At 41.3% G+C, this 24376-nt stretch overlaps 2 protein-coding genes across 11 annotated transcripts in view; one reads left to right on the forward strand and one right to left on the reverse strand.

Annotated features, from left to right (window-relative positions):
• Window positions 1-12319, forward strand: part of ADGRF5 (adhesion G protein-coupled receptor F5) — a 50069-nt gene extending 37750 nt beyond the window's left edge. For 7 of the 9 annotated variants that reach the window (XM_071742098.1, XM_071742092.1, XM_071742091.1 and 4 more), the window contains 6 exons: window positions 366-562; window positions 1548-1727; window positions 2935-4302; window positions 5312-5353; window positions 5448-5507; window positions 10157-10369. In XM_071742098.1, the coding sequence (XP_071598199.1) occupies window positions 366-562; window positions 1548-1727; window positions 2935-4302; window positions 5312-5353; window positions 5448-5507; window positions 10157-10354 (2045 nt within the window). In that variant the 3' untranslated portion in view covers window positions 10355-10369. Of the gene's footprint in view, window positions 1-365; window positions 563-1547; window positions 1728-2934; window positions 4303-5311; window positions 5354-5447; window positions 5508-6184; window positions 9468-10156; window positions 10370-11310 lie in introns of those variants that run through there. The other 2 variants (XM_071742097.1, XM_071742100.1) reach the window with 2 other exon arrangements.
• Window positions 12320-14484: 2165 nt separating this feature from the next.
• Window positions 14485-24376, reverse strand: part of MEP1A (meprin A subunit alpha) — a 93367-nt gene continuing 83475 nt past the window's right edge. For both annotated transcript variants that reach the window (XM_071742102.1, XM_071742101.1), the window contains 7 exons: window positions 23189-23410; window positions 21823-21972; window positions 19075-19290; window positions 17724-18182; window positions 16065-16238; window positions 15233-15440; window positions 14485-14876 (listed from right to left, as the gene is read on the reverse strand). In XM_071742102.1, the coding sequence (XP_071598203.1) occupies window positions 14729-14876; window positions 15233-15440; window positions 16065-16238; window positions 17724-18182; window positions 19075-19290; window positions 21823-21972; window positions 23189-23410 (1577 nt within the window). In that variant the 3' untranslated portion in view covers window positions 14485-14728. The remainder of the gene's footprint in view (window positions 14877-15232; window positions 15441-16064; window positions 16239-17723; window positions 18183-19074; window positions 19291-21822; window positions 21973-23188; window positions 23411-24376) is intronic.

Here is a 24376-nt window from a genome sequence, read left to right on the forward strand (position 1 = left end):
CAGTCCCTTAGCAGAATAAGCTCTGTGGGAATTACTGTTCATATAGTGCTAAATATAATCCCACTCCACCCCTGTTTAATCCTGTAACCTAACAGACAAATCCTAAAACCTTGGGTATTAATTTGTCAATATGATTCAGTACTCAAAACCAAGGGGCTTTATTCAAATTTTTTTTCAATTTCAAGATCAAAATAAGTTGGGAGTGCAAGATATATACCATGGAAGCTCATAAATTAACGAAGAAAGCAAGCTATAATACTAATTTAAATACCTCTGAACTTCAGGAGGTCACAGGTTTGATGGGGGTAAATTATTTATCTCCCTGTTTCTCATTTTTCTACATCTATGCCTTTTTCTCAATACAGGTCAGGAAGTTTCATGCTCTGGTAACCTTGGTATTGGAATAGAAGGGAGCACATTAATAAAGCCATGCTGTCAGCCAAATAACAAAGGAGGTTTTACCCGAGGCAAAATAATTTACACCTGCTCCAACAAATCATGGATGGTTAAAAGGAATGACTGTCTGTCTGTACCAATAAACAACCTGCTGACTAGTGCTGAGGTAACATTTATGAGTTTTCTAGATGTTGGGGATGGGTAGGAGAGAGCAAACAAAATTTTTTCTTGGGTGTTTCTTTGTTTAACATATTCTAAAATATGTGAAGCATTAAAAAATCAAATAGATCTTTAAAATTATCTTTTAAAAGATTTAAAGAATGGGACCTACCCTCTTTCACTGAACCTCCTTCCCTGGCTCAGAGGGCTCATGCATATCTAACATCCACCCACATGGATGCTCCCTCTCCCAGGAGAGGGGACCTTATTTGTAGCATCCCATGGGAGCAGTTGCTGGCCTGGGATGTTCTCTGAACTGTGCTCAGGCATTGCCTCTATGAATAGCAGTCAGCACAAGCCCAAAGCATGCAACACAGTGAACTTAGAACACTGCAGCAGGGACAGCTCTGGACCAGAGCTGCCCAGCTGCCCAGCATCAGCCCCAAGCCCTGCTCTGCAGGGTCCCACAGCCACTACACTTTACAGACAGGTTTCGGACCCCAGTTTTCAGCCAGGGTGTCCTATCATGGTGCTTTCCACTTCTACTCACCATCCAGAGTCACCCTTCCCTCAGTGAGGTTAGATGAGAACTATTATTTTTTTCTTTTGTCAAATATTTACTACGTTTATTTTCAGTAAACTGGACCCAGAAAGGTCCCAAGCTGAGCTGCTGCTACAGATTTATGTATTTTCTTAACTTCCTAGATTGCTTCCTCATATGGTTTGGGGCCAGGACAACTGTTTTCTCCCCTGAAATTTCCAGGAGCAGTCTGTGAGTCAGCAAAAGCAAGAGATTACACTCAATAACCAGTTAGGAAACCCTCCTCTGGAAGGCCCAAGAGATGAAGATGCATGTCTAGAATGACCCTGGCTCTATTTATTTTGCTAGCATAGGGGTAGCCATTGTGTAGCCATTTTGGTGGCCATTGTCAGGGAGGATCAAGCTCCAGACAAAGTGCACACATGTGACAAACTCTTATCTTCTGTTCCAGTCCTTGGTCTACAGTCCTGAGTCAAGAGCAAAGCTACCCAGCTACCTTGCAGAGCTTAAGGAACAGACACAAAGAGCCTTAAGCTCAGGAGAGAATTCTTCTGCAAACATAGGTGCAATTGTTAGCATCCTGGATATGATCTCCTCCATCCCAGCAGATGCAGAGCCAGCCATAATTACAGTAAGTTTTTGTTTTGTCATATTTATAGCTAACAAGCACTTTGGCCCCTTTTGTCACAGAGGATGACATTCTCCCTGAAGAAATTTCACAGTGTTAAGGGATGGAGATGAAATGACAGCAAAGATGAAGAGTTTACAAAAAGTCAAAATGATAAAGACAAGGAATCCATGCATGAAAGAGATACTGCTATATGCTTAGCATCTAGAAATCTTCTAGGAACACATAAATATCTCTAGCATTCTAAATTAGAGGAAAAGAAAATGAATGGTGGATGAAAAATTGGACGTGAGGCAGTAATGTTCATTTTCATCTTAGAGAGACAACTGTAGAGAGGGCTGGAACAACTCTCCTGTGAGGAAAAGCTATGAGAGATGGGGTTGCTCATCCTGGAGAAGTCTCCAGGGAGACCTTAGAGCAGACTTTCAATACTTAAAGGGTTTATAGGATTATGAGAAAGACTTTCTTACCAGGACCTGTAGTGACAAGACAAGGGACAATGGTTTTAAAGTACAAGAGGGTAGACTTAGATTGCATGTAAGGAAGAAATTTTCTTATAATGAGAGTGGTAAAATACTAGAACAAGTTGTCCAGAGAATTTGTGGATTCCCCATTACTGGAAGTGTTCAAGTCCAGGCTGGATATCCCTACCCATGGCAGGGACTTGGGCTAAATGATCTTTAAAGATCAAATCCATTCTCTGGTTCTATGAAGAGGAGCAGAAATAGCATAAAGGTTTATATAAGAATAAGAAGCAAGTAAGAAAAATCAATTAAATGTTACAACAAATGAATAGCAAAACATATCTCAGAAATACTTGGAAACTTTGTGAGGTACAGAGGAAAGAAATTGCTTTTCTGATCAGAAAAACTGCAAAGAGATTTGGTATTTTGTAGCTGGAGAACCCCACATCAGAGAAAGCAAGAGATTATAGGTAGCATCCAGGCTGACAAAGAAGGGAAAGAAAGCTTGAGAAGAAAGAATACTAAGAAATACATTTTAAAAAAAAGCCACACAGCTCCACCTTTGGAAACCTTAACTTGCAAACAGCAGACAGAGAGTTAACAATTGAAAGTTTCACGTGGATTGAGCAAAATAAGGAACTGCTGGGGTTTTTCAAAAGGCAGTTCTGGGCCTACGCAGAGGTTACCATCAGAAACCAGAATTATTTGTATGGGATTTCAGTAACATTGTTATTCTGTTGTTCCAGGATTTCCTCTCCACAGTGGACTCTATTGTGTCTAAGTCTACAACTAAAGCTTGGGAAGACCTGGAAAAGCAGACAGTCAATAGTTCCTCAATACTGAATTCCGTAGAAAAATTTTCCCTGCTCCTCCAACCAGTTAATAATGTCATTCCTCCTGTCTCTGTAAAAACCCTTCAGCTACAAGGTATAGTTGTCACAGGAAAGAACACCAGAAATTACAATAAGAACTTCCGCAGTACAGAAAACCTCACAGTTGATGTGTCCATTGACAGAACTGAAATTGAAACTCTAACCCAAAATTCAACCATCATCAGTGTGATGTACTCAAACCTTGGACATCTTTTGCCTCAGAATGAGCCTGAGTATGTGAATGGCTTGTTGATATCAACAACTGTGAGCAGTAACAGAAGCCAGAAGTTTTATATTAATATGACCTTTGCAAAGAAAGATTTATTTCTAAAGACACCCCAGTGTGTCTTTTGGAACTTCACACTCAGAAAAACTGAAGGGGGCTGGGACACTCGTGGCTGCACACCCACAGAGGTGGATGATTATGTCATTTGCTCCTGCAATCACTTGACAGCATTCTCCATTCTGATGTCACCTGACAAATCCTCCCAGCTGATCTTTGAAGATTTTATTACCTACATCGGCCTGGGCATTTCAATCTTGAGTTTGGTGGCCTGCATTATAATCGAATCCTTAGTCTGGAAATATGTGACAAACAACACGACCTCCTACATGCGCCATGTCTGTATACTCAACATAGCGACATCACTCCTGATTGCTGACACCTGGTTCATTGTCACTGCCTCCATCAGTGACCAAAACCAACAGATAAGCAGAGATATCTGCCTTGTGGCCACCTTCTTCATCCATTTGTTCTACCTGTGTGTCTTTTTCTGGATGCTCAGCCTGGGCCTCATTCTTTTCTACAGACTGGTCTTCATCTTGCATGACACAAGCAAGACCGCTCAGAAAGCAGTGGCATTCTTCCTGGGATATGGCTGCCCCTTTGTCATTGCAGTCATCACCATTGCTGTCACACTGCCAAAGAACAGTTACACCAGAAAGGATGTCTGCTGGCTCAACTGGAAGGACAGCAAAGCTCTCTTGGCCTTCGTCCTACCTGCCCTGATCATCGTCGCCTTGAATTTGTTCATCACCGCGGTTGTTATCATAAAAATACTGAGGCCAACTATTGGGGACAGGACAAACAGGCAGGAGAAGAACTCTTTGTTTCAGATTGGCAAAAGTGTGGCCATCTTGACACCACTGTTAGGCCTCACCTGGGGATTTGGCCTTGCCACCATTATCAAAAACAGCCATCGAGCCTTCCACATCCTCTTTGCTCTGCTCAATGTTTTGCAGGTGAGTTTAACATTTGTGTGGTTTCGTTTCCTCTCTTACTGTTGAACATGTCATGGTGTTCTTGAAGTGCTGAGCCTGAAGGGGGAATGAAAACACCTTGGGAAAGCTAAGGGTCACCTTGTACATTCTTATTCTCAAGGGAGTCTTTAGGAAACCCATTCCAGGGATTCAGCCGCGTTTTGTATTCTCAGTTGCCTCCAGAGCTGTGCCTTGAGGATAAAGCTGACATAAAGTTAACTTTCAACATTGCCAGTAACTTTGGGAAGAAATTCTTTCATGGAGATCAGTAAAATAGCCCTTTTATGTTAAGGTGGGCAAGTTTCACCATGGCTGGTCACATTCTGTCTGATTAATAGGGAGCATCTGTCATTTGGTTAATTGCCAACCCAGTGTTAAACACATTCACAGTGCATCTTCAGGAATCATATTTTGCTCTTGTGGGGTTAAGATATATTTAAGATATTTAAGATAAAGTCACAGCTGAGCAGTACCAGTAATAAAGAGAGCTGACCAAAATGAACATGATTGAGAGTTTTCAGTAAGTATGATTTTTGCAACAACATATTGAGGTAGGATCTAAATACAACAGGATTTCTTAAGGACACAGTAGTTATATATAATCTGTCTCTTAGAAATGGCTTCAAAATGGTATCCGTCAGCCCAGACTCCCTTACCTTTAATACTGTGAGCCTGCTTGCTTCTCTGGGGAGCATAAACAGGACATGTCTTCTATACACAAAGGTCACTGCTTCCAAATATGTTTAGTGACAGCAAACCATCTGTGTCACTTCTGTACACCAGATATACACACAGTTAAAGTAGGCCAGGCTTGGAGAAGTCTGATCACATCAGCAGTTCATTATGTGAGATGCAGTTAGAAAAAAAGCTTTCCATCACAGAGAACAAAATTTAAATAGTCAACATGAACAACATTTGAGATAACTATGAGGCACTGCCATTAAAACATTCGTGTTATCAAACTGTATTTTTTTAATTATCTGTCTCCTAGGGCTTATTCATTTTGGTGTTTGGGACTCTCTGGGATAAGAAGGTAAGAATTCAAACTATTTCTTATACTACATGAAAATACTATTGGAATTTGAATTGCTGTATTTACCTATTGATTATTTTTTTTTAACAAATAGATCCTAGAAGCCCTGCTGAAGAGGAATTCAGTGTCCAAATGGAGTTCACAGCAAACAAAGGTTAGAACCTTCACCGAGAATGTATTTCAGAGTCACTGATGCAGCTGTTACTTGTGCAACATTCTTCAAGTGTCCTTTGATTCAAATGCACTTTATAGTCTGAATTATTTATTAAAACTAGTCTAAGAAAGAGAAAACACATAAATGTTAATATCTCCTCTTTTTTAAAGTTCATTCACCTGTAATTGGTAAAAAGTGAAAAGGAGGTTGGTGGTTATTTGCTATAATTCCACAAGAAGTAAACAACAAAATGTAACTCAAACTTTAAATTAGAAAAGATAAAACTTCAGTGGCACCATTATTTATTCACAAGAGAAATGTGAAGGGAATGTCTTGTAAGAGATGCCCCTCAGCTCTGAGCAGGAAAAGGTTTAAATATTGCAACTTGAATGCAGACAAGGAGACAGGTAAGTCTGCACCTAGTTCTGGGAACAGAAAATGGGAGGAAGTACCAATTTTTTGTCAGAAACATGTCTATGTGCAGCAGATAATTAAAAATTCAGTGAGCAAATATAGAAGGTAACTGAATGTAGTTCTGGAACCAAGTGACCTGAACATACTCCTTGAAGTGGAGCAACTCGGGTTGCTGCTGAGTGTCTAAAAACTTAAGAAATAATGTTGCAAACAAGGACTTTATCCTTAAGGAAGATGCTGAAAGGCTTCTCTTCCTTCTGCAGAGACTTTCTCTGGCCCAGTGACTCTTGCACTCATCCTTGCACTGAAACACAGATTGAATAGATGCCTGGAAGCACCTCTGCTCAGGACAGGCATTTACATTAAAGTGGAAAGCCAGCTCCACTACTGTCTTTGAAAGAAAAAATTAATTTTGCTCAGTGCCTCAGGAAAATGGCTGCCAAGGACAGAAACACAGGTGTGGTTCCTGCTGAACAGAGATGGCACAGAATCATGGAACAGTTGAGGTTGGAAAGAACCTCCAGAGATCATCTAGTTCAAACCCATTGCTCAAGGCAAACCAGGAGAGGTTGCTTGGGACATTTTTCTGTCAGGTCATTCAGTATCTCTAAAGCTGAAGAATTTGCTAAGTCTTTGGACAAAAAAAAAAAAAAAAGGTTTAGTGTTTTGCCACCCTCAGCAAAAACCTCACTTTTTCTTATGATTAAATGAAATTTCTTCCATTTCAGTTTATGGCCTCTGCCACAGCCCATGTTGGATAAGCAGCAGTTGGGCTGCAGGAACCTTGGATCCACTCAAGTGCAAAACTTTTCTTGGCATTAAGCCACTGCTGCCCATTAGAAAGGCTGGGGAATGGTCTCTAAGAGTGAACAAAGGTGGAAAACCACAGATTTAAATGCATTTACAGTGAGGCTTTGGAAACTTCCTAAAGCAGAATACAGGAGGCTGAGCACACAGGGGGGTCACAGTGTCAGTGACCCAGATTAGTCTTATAGTACTGAGAGAGGGTCAAAAGCTGGGGCAGTGGATTAATATTCACCTCACCAAGAACTCTGATGGCTGAAGATTTGTTGTGGGTGCAGAGTTTGTTATTCTCCTCCCACTGGTCTCAAAGGTGTGTTCATCTGCACTCCTGAACAAGAGGGGCCACATCCCCAGATACAGAATATGGAAAAGCTTCAGCCAGGAACAAAAAAATAACAGGAATGAGATTCCTCTATCTGGGATAGCTGCATGAGGGTGGTAAACTCTGTGAATTCTAATAAAAAAATGCTTGCTTCTACTTACACTTCTGCATTTACAATGTCTTCCCAAGGAAGCCATACAGGCTGGGTGAAGGATCGAAGGCATTAGAATCTTACACTAGGACTTGGGGTGGGGAAAGAAATGGTTTTAAATGCTAGTGTCACATATAACAATAGGGCTTACTTTTATCTTGGTATCTGGACAGAGTTTATTCAGAAGAGCCTGTAGAGGTATTTCTAGAGAACTGGGAAGTGGACTTTAAAAGACAGCATAATTGAGATAGATGGGTACATGGCCTCAGTAGAATTAAGGAGTCCCTTAAGGCTGTACTGTCAGATCAGAGATCAGCTAGTACCACCCTATCTCTCAAACCATGGTCAATTAAAGCTCAGAGCCATGTCCAGTTGGGTTTTGAGTTGCCCAAGGATGGAGGCTGCACAATCTCTTTATGCAGCCTTTTCCTGTGCTTCATCACCCTCACAGTGGAAAAGCTGTTGTTTTTTTCAAGTAGGTCTTGTAGTTTAACCCCAGCCAGCACCTGAGCTCACTCCTCCCCAGTGGAATGGGGGATGAAAATTGGAAGGGTAAAAGTGATAAAACTCCTGGGTTGAAATAAAAGCAATTTAATCAATAAAGCAGAAGTGACACATAAAAGCAAAGAAAAACAAGGAATTCATTCACTGCTTCCCATGGGCAGGCAAATGTTCAGCTCTCTCCAGGACACCAGGGTTCCATTGCATGTGGTACTTGCTTGGGAAGACAAACCCCATCACCCTGAATGTCCCCCTTTTCCTTCTCATTCCCCAAGCTTTATATGATGAGTATGATGCCATATAGTGTGGATTATCCTTCTGGTCAGCCAGGGTCAGCTCCCAAGCTCTGTCCCTTCCTAACTTCTTTTGCACCCACAGCTTATTGGCTGGTGGGATGGAGTGGGATGTAGAAAAGACTTTGACCCTGTAAGCAACAAGGAAACCATCTCTGCATTATCAACATTGCTTTCAGCATAAAACCAAACCAGCCCTGTGGCAGCTACTGGGAACATTAACTGTATCCCAGCCCAAACTTACACAGTGGCTTTTCCTCTGTTTGTTCCCACTGCCTCTTGTCCTTTCACTGGGCACCCCTGGAAAAATCTTGGTTCTGTCTTTGCTCCTTCCCATTCAAATGGCCCTCAGCATGTCCTGTTGCATGGGGTTGTCCCTCCTCAGGGAGAGGCAGGCTTCACATTTCCCTATGCTGAACTTGGTAAGATTCCTGTCATCCCATTTCTCCAGCCTGCTGAGGTCCCCCAGAGTCACATCAGACTCACCTGCTCAGTGAGCCACTCCTTGCACCTTTGTGTCGTCTGCAGACTTGCCAAGGGTGCACAATTCCCAATCTACATTTTTAATGAAGACATTAAATCATATTTGACCTAGTAGTGAGTCTTGCATCTCCTTCCCAGCAATATTCTGAAAGCCCAGGAGGAGGCAGCCTATGGTTAGGTCAGACATTAGGAAAAAATTCTCCACCACAAGGGTGGTGAGACACTGGCACAGGTTGCTCAGGGAGGCTGTGGCTGCCCGATCCCTGGAACTGTTCAAGGCCAGGTTGGATGGGGCTTGGAGCAGCCTGGTCTATGGGAGGTGTCCCTGCCATGGCAGTGGAATGGAACTAGTAGGATGGAACTTTAACCCAACCCCAAACCATTCTGTGATTCTATGATTCTATGATAACCCAAGCAGAGCAGCAAGTTTAATGTACTCCAACAATCAACCACATCCAGATCTTGTGTCAGGACAAGACAGGAAATTGCAGTTTCTGTCTTACATTTCTTCATTTAAGATCCCTAGAATCATTCTCTAAGATTTTTTTAAGCAAGTATTCCAGATTATTCTGAAGGAGAACTGCTCCTGGGAATTCAGGTCTGGGAACATTTCATAATGCACTTTCTAGAACTATTGCTTCTTTCTGGCTTGAAAATGACATCTGCAGGACATGGTGCTTTTCTGGCTGTGGGAAAAACTCTACCCAGGAAACTAGAAGGAAAACAGGAATAACCAATACAACCATTATTAAGCATGTCAGTTTCTCCACTACCTCCTGTACTGACACATCCATCAGAGGGAAGTAGAGAGAACAAGTTGTTAAGGCTTGAATCCCTATTGCGAACTTCTTTTCAGATAAAATCTCCTGGGCCAGGAACTTCCAGCTCTATCTGAAGCTGTGAAAGCTGGAAGCAGGTAGCTGGAACTGTGGAACATTTCCTTGGCAGTTCTTCTAATTATGAATAAATAAAGATCAAAGTCCTTGATCAAACTTTTTAGATGTGACTCATTTGCTTTCTTCCTCTACCACTTTATGGTACAGGTGACAATGCACAAAACAGCCTAATTTTCCACACCATAATACAACCTAATAAATGGAAAAGAACTGAACAGAAAAATATGTGTTTCCCATATTTTTTTAACATATCTTCAAGCAAAATCCCATTAAATTCTCAAGCCGCTCCAGAGCAAAAAATAGAAACTTCATTTCAACAGCAAAATTTTCCTCTTTTCCTTTTTGTACAAAGTTGTGTTCCAATGCCCTCTAGTGTGGCAAGTTAAATTTGCCTCTGATTATCTCAAGCTATTTGCCTTCAGTGACCATCCCCAAGAATATAAATCTTTGCTTTTCTGGCTACCTTAATGGACATACTCCCTCAGATAAAGAACCAGAACCCTGTCCTGTCTGATACAAAAAACTGAAGCTGAAGCCATGTTCCCTGGCTAAGTTAGAGGCAGGCAATTTGAGTCATGTAGGGTTTTTTAAAGCTGATCTCCTTCATCACCCTCACAAACATAAAAATGGGTGAACTTGATGCCTCACAAATATCTAACATGTCCTTCCATGGATTGCTTTCACCACTTGACAACATTTTATTGCAAACTTTTTTTTTTTCTTCTCCTCAGTATGGCCACAAAGAAGGTTCTAGGCTTTTGACAAAATGTAATTTTCTCTTTCAGTCAACCTCCCTGATCCTGGTGACACCAATGCTTGCTATGAGCTATCCATTTTCAAGAACCTTTAACAACTTATGTGGGAAAACAGGTATGTGCCCAGAGATCTCTCTTGCTGAAGCACAAACAAGGTTTTGCCTGCATACTCACCCTCAGGGTCTGTTTTATGCTGATATCTATCAATCTAGGTGCCTATCTATGTAGTTCATCTTCTCATTCAATCAATTCTTCTCAATTCAAGTAATAAATCATTGGAATTCCAAGCATTGCTCATGATTGCAGCATAATGTTAGCAACATAACTGTCCAAAGCTAAAACAAGTGTTGGATGGTGCCATGTTTCACCAGTTCTAAAACCCACCACCTCAGCTTTTGTTTGGGCCCAATGGTACCATGGCACAGTGCTCCTTAGTTCATTTACAGCTGGAGTTGCATATCTCCTAAAGTTCTCTGGCAGTCAGTTTATGGATATCACCATTTCAGTTATGACTTTATTTTGCAAAAAGCATTGCTGAAAACTATGAGTAATTTCCTTCCTAAATGTCACCATCTTCCCATTGCTGAGAGAAGATGGTGACACTTGGTCAAAGTGGGATATGAAGGAGTTTAATGTAGGGAAAGAGCTGCTTTTTAATAGTCTGTTTATTAGACAGATAATGGAAAAAGAAGTCAGTCTCTGATTGTGCTACAGCCTCACACAAGAGTGAGATTTGCCCACATCTGCCTCCTATGCTGTTGCCACCTGAAATTCACAGATTTTCAGCACTCTCTGCTCTTGGGCTCTGTGCACCTGGGTGTTAGATTAGAGCCTGGTGGTCACAAGAGGGAGGGAGGTGGGATTCATCCCAAGAGCTTGTGTTTTAGATGCATCCCCATGCTGAAGGAAGACCACTAAGATGCCCAATTTGTGTAATCACTATGCTGTGGCACAACCATTGGTTCAAGCTGACATATCCCAACTGTGTCACCAAAAACATTGACTTCTGTGGTTGCTGATATTGCTATAATCCAGCTAGTCTCAGGGCTGCAGACCAAGTCAAAGCCACCTGGGTCATCAGGACAGGTCTAACTGTCCGTACCTTGCAGTGCTAACATGTCCCCTCTAATCTTTCCTTATGTCTAACCACCAGGCTTTTTTTTTTTTTTTTTTTTTTTTTTCAGGGAAATACACAGTATCTTCTTCAGAGCCATCCACCTCTTCCTCTGAAAACACTTCCAAGTCATATTCTTTACTTAACTGAGGCACTTCAAATGCTAAATAACATAATTCTGAAAGGAACTCTGCCCTTTCTAAGACACATACAAAAAGCACCTCTGAGTTATCAAGGAGTGGACTGCTTCACTTTGACTGAACTGTGCCTTGGTGCATTCTGCTGGAATAATCATTTCTGGTCACCACGTAAGGCAGGGAAGCTTGGAGAGGTGGAATTTTACAAGGGCTGCCAATCCCAGAAGAGATGATTTTTCAAATTTGGAAGGATTCAAGTGCTGGAGAAGACATGAAGACATTGGGAGTGAAGAATTCTCAGCCTATAAGAGGGTGCTTAGCACTGTGCAATACTGAGCCATGAATTGCAGTGCTACAAACAGCCCAGTGGGGTTTGTATTTCCTCTATCAACTCACTGAATGATTCTAAAGGTTTGTGTAGATACAAAAGTACCTCACAGCTTCTCCTCTGTCTGGAAAGGCCATAGGGTATAGTGCTCTCCACTTTCTATTTAAGACTTTCTGGAACCAAAGATTCACAGCTGAGAAGGTCCATTTCAGATCTTCACTATTGACTTGGATCAAATGGAGATCATGATGATTCCTGTGTGGGTTTTTTTTTTTTTTTTTTTTTTTTTTTTCAGGTGGAATGTACTGAAGTCTCCATGTGGCACTTTTTTTGAAAAGGAATCTTTATATCCTTCACTCTAATTGTCCTTCCCTTGATATGTAGTGTGGCAAGACAGAGTTGGTTGCTGTCCTCTACCACAGAGGGGACTGCATTTATTTAATGCATAGTAGTGTTAAGAATGCAAGGAGTCTCTTGTGTAAAGTCTGTATGTTTGGATCTCCTCTCAGAGGAGAAGAACATTTGGAGGGCTCAGAGAGTCAACTCTGCAGTGAATATAAACTGTCATGTGCCAGGCAGGATGAAAGGTTTTATATAAATTATTGCTCTAATAACTACATTTGTGGAATCAGTTATTTCCAAGCTTGTATACCTCTAAAGGCAGGACTCCTGTCTTAAGCAGAGGGCTATGAGAGAGCCTGCAAAGCATTTATAGTGCACACAAATGTTACAAAACAATGAAAAATATGCTAGGCAGACTCATGAAGACTTGGATTTGAGGCCAGCATTAAATACTTCTGTCAAGGAGTCCAGCCCAATTTGGTTGCTGGGAATCAGGCCCACACTTACAAGTGGTGAACATGTTCCCCAGACTTTGGGATGAGCTGGGTTGGGAAGCTGTTGCATGCAGTTGCAGGCATGTGTGATGGCTTGGGGTGGGTAGGTGGAGATGACTGAAGACAATAAACAAGCATCAATCAAAGGTATTACTTATACTGAAAGCAATTTCTTTCTGCTTGAAGATGTAGATATAATACTAAAACTAGAGCACACCCAGAGATTAAGAAATATTTGAAAATCCAGAATCTCTTTGAACTCTATGGCCAGTGGAAACTTGGAAATCAGACATTTGCACACTGTTCCAAGCAAAATCTGCCTTTGGACATCCATTTGGTCTAACCCATCTTGGAAGTACCTTCTACAGTTTTAAGCTGCTGCAGAACCATCCACTCCCACTGAGTTTGAATCAATTTTACATAAACTACACAAGTCTATGTAGTCAGCACAGTCCCACCACACCTTATCTCTGCAGACATTTCACCCCTGAGGTTTCACCACACCTCCCATTTTAGCTAAATGTGGGTACCAGTTGCATGTGAATGAGAAATCAGGATGTGATGTTGAACTGTCTGGCACTGAAGGGCAAATCTTTGGGTGGCTCTTCAAAGGCAAGCCCATTGGCAGTGCTACAAAAACCATGAAAAAAGAAAAGTTCATGAAAGAGAAGCAGCTGAGAAATTCACTGTGCCAGTCTTAAAGACTTGGGGTCAGGGTTTCACGTGTATTTATACACAGAGCAAGATGAAAGGGGAGAGGAAACAAGCTGGGAGTGCTGAGTGGAGGAAAAATGGTAAACACAAGGCAGCAGACACCCCATATCCCTCCTACCCATTCTAAGCAGCAAGAATTATGTCTCTGGCACAGGCAAAGGTGAGTAGTGGGATTACCAACAGCCACCACCCATCCCCACAGTGCTTTTTGCTGATGAATTTGCCTCACCCACCTTGTTACCAACTGGTAAGACACTGGGTGTGTGGTGGGGAGGGCAGATACAGAGAGATGAATGTCTGCCTGAGACTCACCAAGTCCTGGGATGGTCAAGTTCTGCTCATTCCTTCTTTGGCAGCAGCTCCAACAGGCTGTTAATAGTTGTGAGCAGGTATGATTAGAAGAAGAATTTTGGTTGGAAAAGACCTTTAAGATCCAACCATTAACCTAACTGTACCGAGCCCAGAGCCAAACCATGTCCCTAAGTGTGGAAACTGATGGGGACCTTGAAAGCAGAGATCTTGGGACATATCAGATCAGTCACCTCCTGTCATCTGCAATAAATTCCAGGGTGTCAACACCTTATCCAGCACCCATCAGTATCAAAGACCCAGTTCATCTTCCTACACTCCCATGTCTCTCACTGACTGGTGATTTCCAAAGGGATGTGATTTTAATTGTAACCACCAGAGATCCTGTGATACCTGATGATCTGCTCTACTTTCATCCACTCCTGCCTGAAACCAAGGGAGCTTCATAGATGTTCAAAATCCCTTTGGATTTTGCCCAGAGAATAGATTTACACATGGATATTTGAAAACCATATGGGAAGAGTCCTTCTAGAAAGAAAGCTGTCTTTAATGTGGAATTATTTCCCTGCTAGAGAATTGGCCAAAATATACTAAATATATACTAAATAATATATACTAAATATACTATGAAAAATGTAATTAGCTTCTGTAAACCAGCACAGCTCTGTAGAAAATGACTGATACACTGATTTGCCTAACTATGGATTTGTACCCTCTAGATTTCTTGAGTAACTTCTACAGGAACATTTCTAAAATCTTATTATATGTGCTTTTGTGTGACCTCTTTCAGTTTTTGAGAGGTTCTAGCAGTTATTAACTTTGAACTCTGGCTCAGAGTAAATGCATAGACTTTAAGCACGACTTCTTGCTAGTGGATGAAGAAACCAAACTTTCAAAGAATACACAAGAGAAACAAGGTGTGAATTTTCACTAGGCAGAAGTTCTACATGATGTTCATTACCTGCTAAGTCCTACAGGGTAAGCAAGGTGCTGCCATGGTGTTGATAGAATATTTCAACCATATGCTGACTGATATTCTACAAATTGAGTTCATAGTTTTTCACTGAAACCAGATTTATTACAAACTATGGAAAAAAAAAAAAAAACCAAACAACAAAAACCAAACAAAACAAACCAGGCTGAGATTGATACCCCTGCAGCATTTTATCTTCTAGCCATCAGGGAAATGAGGACTATGGTTAAAACAATGGTTCCAGCAATTCCACCAATTGCCATTCCCAGGATGTCCCCATGGATCTGTCTCGATTGACACCTCTCACCAGTAAAGAAAAAGGCTTGTCCTGATAGGCACCTGGGAATACAAAGCACAGAGTCACATGAACCATGAGTTTTGTCCTGCCCTATAAGCCCATCTCAAATTCCTGACACTCAGTAGCCTGGAATAGTTCCCATTAGAGAGAGATTGAGGTCACAACATTTCCATCTTGTTTGCTACTTGTATCCCCCCGGAAGCATCACAAAATGGGGTTTCTTTGCCTACTAGTTTCTACTGCTAGTAGAAACCTGTCTGCAGGGAAGCATTTTGTTCCTACTGTTTCTTGAAAACCTAGTGGCTCAGACTCTGAGGTCTGTGGCTCTGAATACTTATTAGCTGCAAGATTTGGCTCAGAAGAAAGTCAAGGTAAGCAGGGAAGAGGCCTGTGGTACCTGCAGCTTGGTCTCCCTTTCACATTGACACAGACTCCATCATTCTGACAAGGGTTTGGTTCACATGGGTCTGCAAGATGAGGCAGCTGTTCCTGAATGGGCTCCATAGCCAGGGCTTCTCTTTTCTCCCTTTCAAGAATGAATTCTTCCAGGAAAGAATATGGCTGAGGTTCAACAGGTACTTCAATGTAGCTGAGGTGAATTATATCTTTTAAAAAAAAGGAAATAGAGGAAAAAGACACTGGGTAAGAGTGAGTGCTGCTATATGTAGTATTGTTCATGCCAGGGACTCACAGGGTGGATACTCCTTGACCTGTGGCCTTTTACAGAGCTCTCACCATACAGAGCAAGTTTAGAATACTTAAAACACAAGGTAGAAAATAATATTGAAATTATGGTAACTAGTCAGGTATCCTGTAGCTTGAAAAAGTATGCCAAGGGTGGCTATTCTCTTTGGCAAATAAACACCATGAGGAAGGCATTTTATTATGTTCAGTGCTTAGAAGTGCACATAGCTATATAGCTAACCTATATATATGTAGCCATATATATAGGTTAGGGTGCTTAATGATGTCTAAGAAGTTAGCCTTCAATAAATCATTGCCATTTAGATTCCTATGAACTCACAATTACTTTAGCCAACATCACCCACCTGAAACTAAGACACAAAAATGCTTTTAAAAGCTCGTGCCCATTAGGAGAGTAGATAGTTCAGAGGCTGGTGGCAATAGTTGTTCGAATGTATGAAAAGAGATAGAAAGGATTACCCTTTTAATTTTTTTTTTTTATTATTATTAATTTTTGTAAACAGAATCAGGATAAGAGTCTTTACCATTAAAATCTGCAAAAATAATCAGGTCATCATTTTTCAGGAAGCTTCTCCTTCTCATCTGGCTGTGGGATATGAAGTTAGTCCAACCCCATGATCTACTTCTATAGCAATTGCATGAGGCATCAAATATTCCAGTAAGTGATGGCTTATCCCATATCAAGGTTCTGTTATCCTCTGCAAAAAGAGTAAGAGTGGAAAATAAGAACCACAAAGTTCTGCAGCTGGAAGTATGACATGACATTTTCCTGCACTACCCTGTTAAACAGGACTGATGCTGCACAATCAAGCTCAGAGCTGAAATGCACAAACAAATCACAGACAAATGACAAATTATGGGTGCCAGCAGATCCTTAGATGTGGTCTGCATGAGGACTTTTAGTGTCCACAAGAGAACTGAAATTGCACTAATCCCTTCATTAAGGGCTATCCAAACACAAATTACCTCCTCGTTGTCTCCAGCTAAGAGCTCCCTCTGGCTCAAGGGCACTTCATCAGTTTTCAAGTACCTCTGGATTAGTCTAGTGGATTTTGTTCATTGCTATGGTTCTGTTAAACATATTGATAACCAAGGTTTAAAACTTCCTACTGAAAAAAGTGTGTACTAAACTTCCACTGGATAAAGTGAAAAGGGATAGAGATTACCCTCTAGTATTTTATTCTCTACCATATTCAATGTGGTCCTGTTCTTATTTCCTTGAATTACCATATCCATGGGGTATTCTAGGGATGGATGTAGAACTGTGGTGCTACATGCTGCATATATCTGGAGTTAAAAGGTAGCCCCTATCTGAACCAGTCCATAATCTGAAGTCTACACCCAGGCAAGCAAGACAGGCTTCAAATGCTGCAGACTGATCCCACAGGTGTTTTCAGGTATTTTTTTCTTAAATACAGCTACATTGTGAACACTCTGTATTGTGACCATATAGCTTGAAGTTAAACAAGCCTCCATAATGCAGCTTTAACTTGCATTCTTGTTGCTTTAATAATGGGAATACAGCACCCTGCTGGCATTGCACCATCCTCTGGTGATATCACAGATTCATAGAATGTCAGGCTGGAAGGGACCTCAGGGATCATCTGGTCCAACCCTTCCAATATTATTGTTTATATGAGATGTCTCAGCACACCATTAATCTGACACTTAAAACTTTCCAAAGTGGGGGAATTCACTGCTTCCCCTGGGAGACCATTCCAGAGCCTGACTGTCCTCAGGGTGAAAAATTTTCTGCTTGTGTTCAATCAGAATCTTCCCAGAAGCAACTGTGCCCCCCTTTAAGTACCAGAACATTGCAATTGGGTCTCCCCTAAGCCTTCTCTTCTCAAAGCTGAACAAACCTAGTTTTCCCAGCCTTAAGATATGTCACATATCTTAATGGGCAAACCACATGTAGAATGGGAACTGCCAGCTCTTAGGAGAACTCTGTATCCCAGGGACTGCTCACAGTAACACCAGCCTTCTGTCTGTCACTTATCACACTAGATGACTTTTTGCAGACAAGAATTCTGAGTCACACACAGGAAAGCCACACACAGGACAGTGTCCCAAACTGTGAAACGTAACAAAAGTTGCCCAGCTCTGGGGTTCTACACTCCGTCCTCCAACTCAGATGCTCTGGATTTCAATTTTCATCATTCCTCCAGGCAGACACCACTTACCTGGACTTAAATGGTCTTTGCGTGTGGTGAAGCTTTTGCTTGAGGACATCCTTTTTGAGACATCAGGGTCCTGGTCCAGCACTGTGAGCACAGCTTGGCGGTTCAGGGCTGGCCACTCCAGGACACCATCATTCTCTCCACTGCACAAGTGAAAGGCAATCCTACTGTAGCCACTTATGGTAGATCTGGGATGCAAACTTATGCCAAAACCATAACCCTCCGGGCTATAAAACCGGGGGCTTTGGATAACATCACTCGATGGTTTCTCGAGGATTTGGCTGAAATTCCGAATGACCCACACTGCCGTGGGACAGGGGGTCTCTGTCAGAGTGATGTCATCGATTGCAATCCCACCAGTTGAAGAGTTGGGGCTGCCTTTTAGTCCTTGGAAGACGTAACGAAACTTCTTCTGGGCATTGAGAGTTACGTGGGCAATTTTCCAGTCGTGGTCAGCATCCGCTTTTGTGAAGGGCAAGAAAACATTGTCATCAATATCATTAGGGATATTTTAAAGCAGCTTATTCCTAGCCATCCACTCCAGATGCATTTTTAGACAACTGGACCACTCACAGGGTCCTGAAGGCTGGAGATCTGAAGCTGGTATTGTGATTATAATACACTCACATTTCCCTGTGATCAAAATGCTCTGGATACATTGTGTGAGAAGTCTTTACACATCAGAGAATTGCAGTCTCTGCTCTAAAGAGCTAAAAGCCAAGTCATAACAAGTGGGTGGGAGTCACTGATGAAACATGTTAGAATTAATTGCTGCTGCTGCTGCTTTTCCAGGTACTTATCCCTGCAAGTTGCTGCAGCTTGGTACAGGCAAGTTAGTACAGGTCTTGGGTTTTGACAAGATAAATAAAGACATAGTGCCACAGTGGATGAATTTGTCCTATTTAGCAAAATCACCCCAAGTGGGAACTCGGTCCATATTTCCAAAATTATTTATGTTTTCATATTGCCAACCATATAAAAAACAGGCTGGCATTCTTTGACTGCAGATGAGTACAGGTCCACCTGTGCAGCTCACTGCCAGATCACATCACAGCCAGTGGAGATCTAATCAACTGAATCTAAATCAGCTCCAGAAGAGTCTGAGGTCTCTCTCAATCTCTGAGTATAATCTAACATTATTAGGAAATTGTGACTTCTGCTGTGGAGCACCTACATGACATTATTAGAACACATAGTTTCACTGTTAAAAGCACACAATTAATACCAAAATTTTTAGCCAGATTGCAAGACATTCTGGCGGTTTTGATTTCTGAGCTAACCCACTGCCTCCGTGGACTCAGCGAGCCAACCTTTTCTCCCCTGACACTCTATATACTCATATTTCCAGAATTACCTTGAAAGGTTTGAATTTTCCTCATCTTGCGAACATTCCCAGTGCCATCATCCTCCTTCAGCCAGATGATCAGCTTGTCTGAAGGGCTTCCTGTAATCTTATAGAAGAACTGGAGGCACTGCTGAGTTCTCTTTGGATAAAGGATTCGAGACTCTAAAACTGCCACCTCCTCTGCCTTGCCAGAGCTGGTGCTGAAGTACATGAAATAGCCAGCATCTGTGAAGGAAATGGAGAGTGTCACCATCTCTTCCCAGGTTTCTTGCCAGCTGCACAGTGTAAATTCATCACATCAAGTCCACTTCTTTAGTAGGTTAAAGTGTAGTACTTAACAAGAAAGGAAATGGTATCAGTAACCATCCAAGGTAGAACAGGATAAAAAGAGAACAAGTAGTTTAGCTCCTATACAGAGCTCACTGCTGGCACCTCGTGTCAGGTTTGCATTTCTTGGTCTAATAAGTAGTTGCAGCCTCAGGGATGTCAAAGATGAGATGGAGGATTAAATGCTGACTGCAAGTAACTAATAAACATATTTTTAGCTTGGTTGAAAGGGAAGATGATCTGAAGATACCTAAGCAGTATTATCTTGTAAAGAGGACAATAAGAAATTATCAGTAGTGAAGATAATAAAAAGGAGTTAGACACAGAACTAGCCCTCTCCTACCCTTTAACATGAAGCTCTTCTTTACATCTTGGCCAAAGATTTTTCAAAACTCAGCTGCTCAGTTTGTGGAAATCAGTTAAGAATTCCTGCCTCTCTAGTTTAATTTCCCACTAATATGTTCTGAAGTATTCTTTAGATTTGAGATGTCTGATTTTATTCTTGTATTTACAAGATTTGCACACATATCTTACTGTCATATGGTCATATCATCTCTTACCTTACTGCATTGCTCTTTAGTTACTCATTATAGCCTATGAGTAAAGAAACATGGGACATTCTTTTAGTTCTTGTATGAAATCTTCTTCTGTTGGGGGTTGCTCCCTTGCCCAGGGTAATATCTGGGGTATTATCAGTTAAACCCAGAGATACATAAATGCAGCACAGCTTCCTGCATGGTCAGTGAAGGTGATCAACCTCTTCATTCTGCTCCCTCTAACCATGGGAGAGGAAGATTCTCCATTACCTCCCAACACAGCAACAAAGCTTTGAGCTCATACCCACAGAAACCTTCCCAGAGATACCCAAGTGTTTTACACACCCATATGACACTTCACCATAAGTTAAATTTCTGTTTAACATATTTAAATTGAACAGAAGTATGTTCACTCTTCCTCCAAGTGGGAAACAGGACTGTGAGCCTCATTCAGGTATCTACTTTCATTGCTGAGCTTAATGTGGTATCAAAGTCCCCCTTTTTGGTAAATCATGTCAAATAATGTCTACATGAGGCACCTGTGGCAGTTAGGATATGGCCTTAGACTTCAGCATGGAGAAACAGGGATCAAATCCAGAGCCAGGCTGCCATCTCCTCTTTAAGCTTTAGGCTGTCCTTTCCTACCTTCAGTTCAGCCAGTAAACAAATAAAAATCAAAACAGTCAAACTATCTGGGCAAAATATAATCCACCTGTGTTAGAAAAATAAAATTAGTCTCCACTTGAGATGGCTGCAGAAGTGATTCTCCAAAAATGTCTAAATTCCTGATGGAGTCAATGAGCCTTCAAACAACTCCAAAAGGAGACATCTCCCTACTCAGTCAGTTCCTTTAGGCACTCTGGAGACCCTCAGAGGCACCCACCCCTCTCCAGAGAGGAACAGTTCAGAGAACATCTGTACCTGTTTTGCACCAAATCACTACATGCTAAAGCATAAGTGGAAGTTAAGTGCTTACTTTAGACTGATTGGATTTTATTTTTTTTTAAAATCAGCTGAATTCTTTTTCAGGTGCAATGATACTAAATGGGGAAAGAAAGAAAAAAAAAGGAAAGGAGAGAGAGGGTGAAAAAATCAGATGAGGATTAGAGGAATTCACTTATAGAAGGTGTCAGATGGTTTTACTGAGTTCTATTGCATTCTTGAACTTAATCTAATAAATACCAGCATTATAAGAGGCTGAGGATGTTTTCTTTCCCAGGGGTTGGGTCACATAAATGGAAAAAAATGTAATGACACCATTTGAGATTATTTTTTTCTTTTGAAAATGGCATAATTGCCAAGTGAAAAAGAGAAATCTTTACACTCCTCTCATAAAATACACTGCAACTTTCTTCTAGCTCCAGAACCAGGACTCCTCAAGCTTAACTTAACGTTTGCTTTACAAACACAACATTTATGAGTGCCTATGAGTGCTGTTTCATCCTTATCAACAGGTAACACAACTGCTGGTCAGACTTTGGAAGTTGTAAATCCCTTTCCACTTAAAAAGTCTCTAGTTAAGATTGTTCTTTGTCCCCTTTTATCTTCCTGGTGTGGAAAACATTCCACTCTGTTGACAAAACTTAATGAGAGCATCCAGTGCAACCATAAACGCAAGGGTAAAGACACAGGAAAAGAAAAAGGGTTTTTTGCTTAACACGAAATAATTACAACTCGGATGCTTGCTGGGTAGTATCTTAAAAAACAGTAATTTAATCCTGTGTTTTCAGAGTTGTCAGGGCTTGGTATTCTCAAGGGTTGACTATAATGACAGGTTCAGAGAAGCTGTTAAAGACACTGAATTGAAAGCACACAGACCAGCACAAACATACACAAGGGACCATTATCCCAGCAGCCCCTTTTTCCATACGAATGAGCTCTACTGCTTTTTTACCTCTACAGCGCCCAGCAAGTGTGTGGTCTTGTTGCCCTGTAGCATTGCCCTTTTCATGGACCCAGTCTAGATCATCTCTGGTGCCCTGGATCATGCCACAGATATTTTCAAGCTCAAAAGAACAATGGTCCAAAAAAGTATGAGTTGAAGCTGGAAAAAAAAAAATGCACACGTGGTTACTTCCAAAGCGGTATCTCATTTAAAACAAAATTTCTGCTCTAATTTGGTGGGAGGAGGGGTTGTTTACACTAATATAGACATCTTCTAGAGAAAGTGTAATCCCCAGTAGATATGTCCCCAGAGACTCAAAGAGGAAAACTTGATTCCTGGAGGATTGCCTGCAAAAAGATACATTGAAATCATAGAAATCAGCTGGGTTGGAAAGGAGCTCTGAGATCATCAAGTGTCCAACCCTTGATCCACTCCCCTCGTGGTTCCCAGCCCATGGCACTCAGTGCCACATCAGCCTCTTTTTAAAAACCTCCAGGGACAGAGAATCCACCCCCTCCCTGGGCAGCCCATTCCAATGCCTGATCACCCTCTCTGTAAAGAATTTTTTCCTAATATCCAACCTAAACCTCTGAAGCTTACAGAGCTTAAGGCCATGAATATACTTAAATATAATTTAAAATATTAAACATACCAATGTTTAGCCATTGCAGAAGGTTAACAATATCTGCTAAGTGCCCCAGCTGGCACAGGGACTGGTGGTGGCTGTCCTTGTACCCACACATAAGCCTTGGAGATAGAAGTCCCTTTGTGAACGTTTAACCTCTGCTGGAGGTTGTTGTTATTTGTGGCTCACTTGTCTACTTGATGAATATGAGCAATGTTCTTCCACTCCAAGCCAAGTCCACCCAGCTACCTTAGGCCAGTTCAGCTCAATTTGCCTGCAAGTTGTTGTTTCTTTTGCCAGACCCATGGGCACAATAACTTCTTGCTAATAACCACACACGGTGGTAACATCTCCAGCTTAGCAACCAACTGGATGTCAGACTCCAGACTTAGAAGATTCCAGATGCAACATAAGCTAATTAAAACCAAATATCACTAAAAGAGGACAAAGAACAGTTGCATTCACCTCACCACACACCAGCAGAGCACAGCCACACACCTGAACCCTAGGAACAACACAGAAGAATGCAAACGGAAAAGTTTTCGTTATAAAAAAGTTCATAAATGAACATTTACAGAAATAATGACAGTAGCAGAATCAAAGAGAGAAATGAGAAGAGAATGAAGACCACAGGCCCTCTCTTATACCACCTCAAGAGTACCTGAAAAGGGTTTTTGTGGGTTTAGAGACATAAGGGAGGTAAATCAGAACAAAGTACAAAGAGTTTGCCATGGCTGTATTGTGACTTACTGCAGTTGTACATGCGATTCAGTCTTTCCAGATCAATGGCACTGAGGTCCAGACGTTGTCCAATGATGTCATTAAATTCTGGTATCTTTGTTGTGATTGTGGGGATGCTTTCATTTTTGTTAAATGAAAACGGTGCATAGTGCATCACTGATTCGTAGTCATAGGGGGTGTTCAAATCAGTGATGTAGCTGTCATCATACTTCTCAAAATTGTGTTCTTGGCCTGGTAAAAGAACAGCAAAATGCTTCATCTTTATTGAAATAGGAAAGGAGACGGTTTTACCTTGACCCCTTGGATATGGCATTCTGAGGCAGAGCTTACATAACCGAAAGCAATGAAAACAAAAAAATTAAAATAAATATTTAAATGTATATTAAGAGAAATATTAAAATATTCAAAGGTAGTGAGATGGATATATGAAGTCATTTGGACAACAAAGCAGTGTTTTCAGATTGCAGTTCTGTGCCCTCACTTCAGTAAGCTCAAAATCAAGTTATCAGTGAGCTGTAAAGAATGGGATTTATAGGAGGTAGGATTAGATGGTCTAATAGTAAGCATCCTGAAGGACTAAATTTAAGGCTTAATGTATTCCATTTGAAAGCCTATGAGTACGGATGCAAATGATTCCTAGAATCTTAGAAAATATATAGACATGGAGAGGCCTTGGAGTCCTCTACTCATTAAAGGGGCAGATACGACTCCAGGCACTCCTGGAGTACCTTCAGGGTCTGTTCTTCTTTGAAGCAAAGAATTAATTAGGAATCTAGGGACAAAACCAAGATGTTTTTACTTTAGATTGGCAATGTTGCTATATTTCTATTGTAATGTCTTTTGTAAAAGTGTTTCTCATGGTTTCTTAGAGACCTTTTTTTTTAATTATGACAGTGTCTGATAGGGCAGGGAGAAGGAGCCATTCCACATACTTTGGTGTGGAATAGAGGTGGCCAGGATTTCCATCTACAAATATTTTCACAACATTTGGCATTCTTTCTCCAGGAAAAAGCAGTACATGGCTACCCTTGGTGGGTAGGTACATTTTCTCTGGGCAAAGGCTGCCCTTCCCTTTTGCAAGTCTATTCTGGGCACAAAGGTCTTCAGCTCAAGGCTTGAGATTGTGTAAGAGCTTGGCATTGTTTTATTTGATACTTGAATTCCACCTTTTATCAAAAAGAGTGAGATCTCACTGTG

The sequence above is a fragment of the Heliangelus exortis genome, chromosome 3, assembly GCF_036169615.1.
Source record: "Heliangelus exortis chromosome 3, bHelExo1.hap1, whole genome shotgun sequence".
NCBI classification, from domain to species: Eukaryota; Metazoa; Chordata; class Aves; order Apodiformes; family Trochilidae; genus Heliangelus; species Heliangelus exortis.